The sequence below is a fragment of the Moschus berezovskii genome, chromosome 11 (genome assembly GCF_049115385.1).
Source record: "Moschus berezovskii isolate FMDL1 chromosome 11, NW_MosBer_1.0, whole genome shotgun sequence".
In the NCBI taxonomy this organism is placed as follows: domain Eukaryota; kingdom Metazoa; phylum Chordata; class Mammalia; order Artiodactyla; family Moschidae; genus Moschus; species Moschus berezovskii.
Window position 1 is genome coordinate 57,372,279 of NC_142470.1, and position 9,488 is coordinate 57,381,766.

At 44.1% G+C, this 9,488-nt stretch overlaps 1 protein-coding gene across 1 annotated transcript in view; it reads left to right on the top strand.

Annotated features, from left to right (window-relative positions):
- The window catches only part of DNAH6 (dynein axonemal heavy chain 6), a 301,941-nt gene extending 295,864 nt beyond the window's left edge, over positions 1-6,077 (top strand). The window contains exons 75-76 of the mRNA XM_055400589.2: positions 1,183-1,405; positions 5,799-6,077. Coding sequence (XP_055256564.2) covers positions 1,183-1,405; positions 5,799-5,902 — 327 coding nt within the window. The 3' untranslated portion in view covers positions 5,903-6,077. The remainder of the gene's footprint in view (positions 1-1,182; positions 1,406-5,798) is intronic.
- Positions 6,078-9,488: the final 3,411 nt, after the last annotated feature.

A 9,488-nucleotide genomic window follows, 5' to 3' on the forward strand; every position in this document is an offset into this window, starting at 1 on the left:
GCTCTGTGCCTGGCACGCTGTATCTGCCACATAGGCCAACTGACAGACAGAAGTTCACAGTAACTCCTGGTGTCTCCACCCTCCAGCCGCACCAGTACACACACGTGTCCACATGGGTCATGTACAGTGAGCCATAGCAATGTCTGGGAATCTATGCCTTCTGTGGAGACTGCAGATTGTATAGTCAGCCCGTCTCTTGGTCCTCCCGGAAAACACAGCAAGAGATTGTTAGACAACTTGAGTTCTGTTACCAACAACAGGGCCACTGTCAGCCCAGTGCTGCCTTCATGCCATTTAGGAAAAGGCACCCCTCTTGGAGGTGTGTGCAAATGATACTTACACACAGCCTGACAAGTGCATGGCAGGATGGTTTCAGCCTCTGCTCAGGCAAACCTGCACAAGTGAATATGGCAGCCCCGATAACAGGAAGGCCCACTGCACCACGCTGTACCCATGGGACAAACTGCAAGATGCTAGAAAGTAAAGTCCAACCAAAAAGAGCTTATCATCCTTTGATTCACTATAAAACATACCACTTACGACCACACTGCTTAGTCCTCTGTCTGCAGGTGTGAAGCTCCAATTGTAAAAAGATCTAGGGCCCCAGGCCTGGCAAGATTCACTCAGTGTTTGAGGAAGGATACAGAAAGCTCACACCAGGCAGAAAGTAGACACTAGTGATGACATCTGATCACAGGACATTGAGGGATAAGGTCTCTGTCACTGTCTCTTTCTCTCACAAACTTTCTTTTAAAAATTTTTCCATAAGCATTCTGCAAATATTGTCACAGATACATAATCTATCTTCTGGAAGAGCACTCAGATCTTGAAAGAATTTGCTAAAAATAACAGATGATAATCATAGCCCTCTTGGCCACTTCCCATGAGAAGGGGAAAATCCTAACATCATGCTATCAGAGGCTGAAGCCCATCCGTGGGTTTCCCTGGGGTACCATGTATCAGACAGCCTCGTGGAGTGTGAACAGTATAAGATTTGGTGACAAACTGAAAAGCAAATTATTTCACCTTTTGGAGCCTTGGCATTTTCCTCTCTAAGATGCGAGGGATAAGAGAATCTCTAGAATAGTTCTTTGAACCGACTGAGGATGTGGGGCTAGGAGGGGGCCCAAGATGGTGACCCCTCCTGCTCTTCCCACCTCTGAACATCTGCGTATCTTTCAGTTGCCCTCTCCTGAGGATGGTGTTCTTGTCCATGGGATGTTCATGGATGCTTCTCGATGGGATAATAAGGACATGGTGATAGAAGACGCGCTGCCCGGACAGATGAATCCAATGCTGCCTGTGGTGCATTTTGAACCACGACAAAATTATGAGCCAAGCCCAACACTCTACCACTCCCCACTTTATAAGACAGGGGCTCGAGCAGGAACCCTCTCAACCACAGGTAAGGACATTCTTATATCGGCATAGAAATAATGACTAAATGCAGACTACAACCAAAACCAAATGCTTTGTTGTAATGTACAAATGGTGATCTTGGGTCAATTCGGTTCAGTTCGGTTCGGTTCAGTCACTCAGTCGTGTCTGATTCTCTGCGACCCCATGAATCACAGCACTCCAGCCCTCCCTGTCCATCACCAACTCCCGGAGTTCACTCAAACTCAAGTCCATAGAGTCAGTGATGCCATCCAGCCATCTCATTCTCTGTCGTCCCCTTCTCCTCCCTCCCCCAACCTTTCCCAGCATCAGAGTCTTTTCCAGTGAGTCAACTCGTCGCATGAGGTGGCCAAAGTATTGCAGTTTCAGCTTTAGCATCAGACCTTCCAATGAACACCCAGGATTGATCTCCTTTAGAATGGACTGGTTGGATCTCCTTGCAGTACAAGGGACTCTCAAGAGTCTTCTCCAGCACCACAATTCAAAAGCAAGCCAGGCTTAAAATAAGGCCACTTATAACATACCAATTTATCAATGCTGTAAACTCTATTCATTTTAATGCTGAGTTTAGATTAATATTATAAAACCAATGCTTGCTTCTATTAGTCTGGTGGTAGTAATGAGTCAAAAATAGTTTATTAAGCAACGTCTCCTCATTTCAAAATGATGGACTGAGTACACACTAAAACATTGAGACTCAGCATAAAAAGAGATTTTAAAATAAATAAATGAATGCCATGGTACAAAAGGGGAAATCTTAGTAGTCCTGAAACTGAGATACAGCCCTGAAAAAAAGGAACCAGACCTTTAAAAAGCCATTATCAACAGATAAGCTGAAAGACTGAATGCAGATAGCTAAAGAGTGAGCCAAGAGAATGCACTGAGGAAACCCCTAAAAATACAGCTCAAAGCAATTGTTTCTTAACGTAACGCTGTGGAAAGAGTCAAAATTTCCAACATTTATCTAGTAGGTAATCTGGAAAGAGAAAAGAGAGAAAAATGGAAGAGCAATAATATTTGAAAAAGTGGCTGATAATTTTCCAGAACCGAAGAAACACTTGAGTCCTCAGGTTAAGAGAGCTCGCAAAGTAGAAGAGGTAAATTTTTTAAATATACAAGCCAATAAACCATCAAATTTTAAAAGAAACCTAGATATATAAAAGTGATGCTAATGATTATCAGAAAGAAAATTCTCAAAGAGATACAATGTATTAATAGGCTGGAAATAAAATTCCAGAAAATGAGAATCAGATTGACTTCAGACATGTCTCATTATCCATAGTGCATATAAAAAGATAAAAGAGACACCTCTTCAAAGTGTTGAAGGTAAACAACCTTAAACTAGAATGGCAAATGCAACCAGATTATCATCTGAAAGGAAAGTTGTAATAACAACTGTCTTGAACATACAAAGTCTCTATATTAGTCTCTACTAATCGGGCTCAGCGAGTAAAGAATCTGCCTGCCATGTGGGAGACCTGGGTTCAATCCCTGGGTTGGGAAGATCTCTGGAACCCACCCCAGTATTCTGGCCTGGAGAATCCCATGGACTGTATAGTCCATGAGGTCGCAAAGAGTCGGCCACAACTGTGCAACTTTCACTTCACTTCACTTCAATCCTCTATTTAAAACTCACACACAGAGTTAAATCTTTAATAGTTTGATGATAAAAATAAATTTATAATAACTTGGAACTAAATTTCCAAATGACAGAAATATGAGATGGGGGAGCAGGGCAAAAAGAACTAAAGCAGTTGTTTAATTTTAATGGAGGATGTATAGATACTATTTATTTTTCTCAGTTAAAGGATGTCCTCTCAGGGCAAGGTACAGAATAAAACTAAGGTAGCCACTCATGTCACATGATCTACCACTCCCATGACAAGTCTAAAACACACATTATTCAAAAGAATTTTTTAAACTAATGTGGTATTTATAAGTTTTTGTAGGGATATATGCTTTAGGGATTGGGGGCAGGAGGAGAAGGGGACGACAGAGAATGAGATGGCTGGATGGCATCACCGACTAGATGGACATGAGTCTGCGTGAACTCCGGGAGTTGGTGATGGACAGGGAGGCCTGGTGTGCTGTGATTCATGGGGTCGCAAAGAGTCGGACACGACTGAGTGACTGAACTGAACTAACTGATGCTTTATTTATCTTGGATAAGTATCTAGGAATGGAATGATGATTCATGCAGTAGGTATATGTTTAATGTTTTAAGATACAGCCAAAATGTTTTCCAAAGCAACCACGGCACTTAACATCCCCACCAGCAGTATATGGAGGTTCTAGATCTTCCAGATCCTCACCACCACTTAGTATGATCAGTCCTTTTAATTTTAGATGATAGATGACAGATAGCTTGATGATAGATATATAATAGAATATAGTGGTATCTAATTTTCATTTCCCTAATGACTAGTGACAGTAACCATCTTTTCTGGTGCTTATTTATACCTTCTTAGATGAAGTGTCTGTTCCAATCTTTTGTCCATTTTTTAACAGAGTCATATCTCCTCTTATTTATTACTGGCTAAAATTCCAACAGGAACTCTGTGGTTTTCAGGAAGAGGCAAAAGTAGTAATTAATATGACAATGCACTGGCACAAGACTCAATGAACAGATCAAACTTCATACTGGACAGACAGCCCAGAAACATACTGTGTATATGGGGAACCTGATATATAATAGCAGCATCATTTAAAATTGGTCAGGAAGAGGGAGATTATTCCATAAATGATCTTGGGACAACTGGTTATGCCAAACTAAGATCCTTATCTCATATCACTATAAAAACTAAATCACAGATGGACTTAATCACCATTAAAATTTAAAATTATTAACCTAAATGAAATAATGGCTCTAAGTAGTAATTGAGCTTCCCTGGTGGCTCACTGGTAAAAAAAATCACATGCCAATGAAGGAGATGAGAAGATCCCCTGGAGAAGGGAATGGCAACCCACTCTAGTATTCTTGCCTAGAGAATTCCATGGACAGAGGAGCATGATAGGCTACAGACCATAGGGTCATAAAGGAGTCAGACATAATTTGGTGACTGAACAACAAGTAATAATTAGCTTCTGTGGACATTCCTTTCAAAGAAAGATAACCAGGCACGAGGCATTTCCTGATGGCAGTGCACACCACTTAGGAAGTACTCTTGCCAAAAAACCTCAATCCTCAATGTGATCACGCCTCTAGATCTAGCCACTCTTATAGGGATAGGGGAACATGTGTAAAATCACCAAAGGGACACTGTCAGCAAAAGCCAGACTCCAGGAAACCTTATGGGACAAATAGCCTGGTTGTTCCAACAAATATATTACAAAGGAGTGGCAAAGGAAACACAGAGGGAAACTACCAATTGAAAGAGATCCAAGAGGCACATCACTGCTGCAAGCTGTGGCCCTTATTTGTATCTCAAATCAAACAAATGGTTACTATACATATATCTACTGTAATATTGCTATAAAATGTTACTCAAGCACTCACCAAGGCACATGCAGAAAATGACATACAAAGACAAGGAGGGGGTGATGTAGGCATTCTCTGCTGGGGACACCCCCAGTTTCCCCAGCTTCCAGGCAGATGAAGTTTGCTGTGAATACCAGAAATAGCAGCTCCCATCTTGAGGGCCAGGCTCTCTTCTTCTCATCCTGGTCTTGATCCCCTCACACAGGCCCACGATGGAGAAACTGCAAAACTGATCTCTTACTTCAGATGTCTCAGAGCTGAGGACAAACTACCTGTGACTCAGGACCCCAGTGCCTACCTGCTGGGTGGAACAAAGGGTGGATGGATGGATGGACGGAGACAAGAAGATGGACACATGGATGGGTGAATGGAGAAATGGATGGATGGCTGGAGGGAGACAAGCATATTTCCAATTGGATGGATGGGCAGATGGATAGATGGATGGGTGGATGGACAGACAAGCAGATGGACAAATGGATGGATGGATGGATGGATCGATGGATGGACAAACGGATAGATGGATGGATGGACGGATGGATGGACAAGCAGATGGACAGATGGACGGATGGATGCACAGACAAGCAGATGGACAAATGGATGGATGCCTAACCTACCAACCACATCCCCTGAGTCTCACTAAAAGCTCAGGCCTCAATCCTAGTGTAATGCTCCGAGACAGACTGCAGGGAGATTGAAACATAGTTTCTAAGGTTATACAAGGTCTAAACTGAACAGGTCCTAAAGGATCATTTGTTCTAACATCTTCATTTTATGAAGTATAAAACTGAAATCCACAGAGGATTGTTGCCTCTTTAGAGGCACAGACAGGTCTGGAACCCAGATGTCTTGACTCCTGGTACCATGATTTTTATATTAAGGGGTTGTTCTTTAACAAAACTTTTTCCCTTGTATCCTTAACTAGGTCATTCAACCAACTTTGTGGTGACCGTCCTCTTACCCTCCAAGCGGTCCAAAGATTACTGGATTGCCAAAGGATCGGCTTTGCTCTGCCAGCTAAATGAGTGAAAACATGCCACCTCTGTGCTGAAAAAGAACCAGACCAGAGATCTTTCCCTAATGGGGAGAAAATTCTGCATAACTTACAAATAAGCAAAAGGGGTTTACTTGTGATCTGGTGTAAACGCAGCAAGTGAGGCTTTTATTTCTTTTATAACCTAGAATAAAGTGTTTGAGTTCTTTCTTTCTGTTGGTAATTTAAACTCTGATGTGAAAGCAGTGGGTTTAACCCTCACATCTTAAGCCTACTCCCCCTCCCCCATGTGATAGGCAGCTTCCCATTTGTAAGGAGTTGGGCCCAGCATGAAGGGGCAGAGAGGGGTTGGGCAGAATCAGAGCCCAGGACTTCCTCATCCATCAGGGCTTCCTTCCTCTTTACATGAATATGAAAGGCCCAGTGTACATGTCAGTCTCATGGCCCTAGGTCCTTCCATTTCTAGACCAGATTAAGAGCCCAATGCATGAGATCTGGGCCCACGGTGACATTCCTCCACCTTGTGGGGCTGGATTGCAATTCTTAGAAGAGCCTGTAGTGCTCTCACAAAAGAGCAGGTCACTCCTGCCCAAGTACAGAGGAACTTTTCACTTTAGGATAAAGCTACTGGGCTTCCCTGGTGGCTCAGATGGTAAAGATGGCTCAAATGCCTGCAAAGCAAGAGACCCAGGTTGATCCCTGGGTCAGGAAGATCCCCTAGAGAAGGAAATGGCTCCCTACTCCAGTATTCTTGCCTGGAGAATCCCATGAACGGAGGAGCATGGCGGACTACAGTCCATACAGTTGCAAAAAGTCAGACATGACTGAGCCACTAACCCTTTCATGTGAAAACTGGCCAAGTCCCCCCCAGGTGCACTGGCGCCCCTGCCACCTCAGAGGTTGCTGGGCCAGTGCTGACATGGAGCAGCCACTTTGGGGTGGTTTGTATTTTAAATTTTTATTTATTTGGCTGTGCTGGATCTTCACTGCTGTGCACAGGCTTTCTCTAGTTGCGGTAAGTGGGGGCTAGTTTTGGTTGCTGTGTGTGGGCTTCTCCTTGCGATGGTTTCTCTTGTTGCAGAGCACAGACTCTAACCATGTGGGCTTCAGAAGTTGCAGCACACAGGCTCAGTAGTTGTGGCATGCAGGCTTAGTTGCTCTCTGGCATGTGGAATTTTCCCAGACCAGGGATAGAACCCATGTCCCTGAACCCATGTCCCCTGCATTGGCAGGAGGATTCTTATCCACTGTACCACCAGAGAAGTCCAACCACTGTGTTTTGCAAACCATTTTGCCAACAGAATCTGTTGCTGTTAGGGTCTGGAGTCGCCCTTCCCTCAAAGGAACAGAGGACACTCACGATAATGCAAGACACACAGCGAGGTTTATTTCCAGCTAGCTGGGGTCCAAGTGTCCACCCGACGCAGCGGGTTTCAACAAGGACCCTGAGCACTCAGAGCCAAGGGGTTATATAGCATTTCAAATCATGATATTTCTAAATTACCTAACTCACAGGAATTTTCTTTACACACACACACAGCTGTGCCTATCTCTCTCCTGGGGTCTTAAGGAGATAAGTTTATCAGACCTGGTTACCTAATTTTCAGTGTCGAAGCTGCCCACATTCTTGGTATTTAAGATTAACTTGCCTTCCTGGTACTTAAGATTAACTTGTCTTCCAGGTTTTATTTAGTTCTTCTTCCCTCAAGTCACATACTCAGTAAAAATGGTTTTTCCAGCCTCTAAGATGGCCATTCTTATGCTAACCCATTCTTACATTGCTTCCTTGGCTGGCCCTAATATGAGCCAAGAACTTGGGTACCACTCAGCTAGAATGTGGGCCTCTGGAGAAAGCCATGACACCCACTTAACAGGAAGTTGAAAGAACAGGATCAGCCACAGTAATTCTTCCCTCCTGTTTACCTCCCCTCTTCCACCTTCATATTAAAAACAGAGACATCACTTTGCTGACAAAGGCCCATCTAGTCAAAGCTATGGTTTTTGCAGTAGTCATGTACAGATGTGAGAGTTGGACTATAAAGAAGGCTTAGCACCAAAGAATTGATGCTTTTGAACTGTGATGCTGGAGAAGACTCTTGAGAGTCTCTTGGAGAGCAAGGAGAGCAAATCAGTCAATCCTAAAGGAAATCAACCCTGAATATTCATTGGAAGACTGACGCTGAAGCTCCAATACTTTGACCACCTGATGAGACTCATTGAAAGAGCCAACTCATTGAAAAACCCTGATGCTGGGAAAGAACTGAAGGCAGGAGGAGAAGGGGACGACAGAGGATGAGATGGTTGGATGACATCACTGACTCAATGGACATGAGTTTGAGCAAACTCCAGGAGATAGTGAAGGACAGGGAAGCCTGGTGTGCTGTAGTCTATGGAGTGACAAAGAGTCGGACATGATGGAGCAACTGAACAGCAACAACAACCCCACCTTCATCCCCCTACCTACCAAAGTTAAGAACAGACTCAAGTCACTGAGAAGCAAGGAGCATTTGTATCAGTGCAGAAATCAGCAGCTCCTCTTGGTGCTTCAAGAAGGAAGCGGTGCTTCCTGAGCTATGGGAGTGGCTGCAGCTGCAGAAGTCAGAGGGTTGATATTAGGCACCCGAGCAGCTATAATCCGAGATCAGAAAGCTGCAGGAAACTGTGCCAACCTCATGCAGAGCCTAGCCACTGCACAAACTTGTGTCTGCTGGAGCCGGCACATAACCGCCACCACTATTGAAGAAAAAGGTCTTCTGCCCCTTTCATCTTCTGAATCTCCCGCAGTGTATCTCATGAGAAGACTCTCAATCACAGCTGCAAGGATATCTGTGAAAGTTCAGCCCTCCCACCCCAACCCTCCCACAGGGGGCACGGAGTGGAGCAAAGGTGGTGGACACGGGTCCTGAGTGCCATCACATTACTCTTTCTGTGGGACCCCAAAGACGTTCCCGGCCCTGGAAACGACAAAGAATGAACCTACAAGAAAGTCTCTGGGACTCACAGACTTAGAAAATAAACTTAGAATTGCCAGGGAGACAAGGATAGGGAGTTTGTGATGGACATGTACACACCACTAGATTCAAAATGGGTAACCAACAAGGACATGTATAGCACATGGAACTCAATATTATGTGGCAGCCTGGATGGGAGTGGGGTTTAGGGGAGAATGGATACACATACATATGGCTGAGTCTCTTTGCTGAACACCTGAAACTACCAAAACACTGTTAATAAGCTATACACCAATACAAAATAAAAAGTTTGAAAAAAAAGAAAGTCTCTAGAAAGCAGAGCTGCAAGCCCAAGCAATCAAGGTAACCAAAACAAGATTAGGAACAAACACATTTGCTGCTTATCAGCCCCGTCCAAGTCCTGCGTAGGTCCTCTGGGTTTCTGTGAGCTGTTCAGAGGCCCAGGAGAACCATAAGGAAACTCGGCCACATGTAGGAGTTCCTGGTTGGTAACCAAGGTGGAACCCGGGGAGGAGGGCTGGGGGGTGAGGTCGGGGGTAGTACATGGAGACTAGCTGAAGGTTTCCATTTCAGACTCACTCAGGGCAGTTCGGCTCTTACTCATTTTTTAGAGATATTCTCCATAAGACTTTATTTGGAAAACACAAAG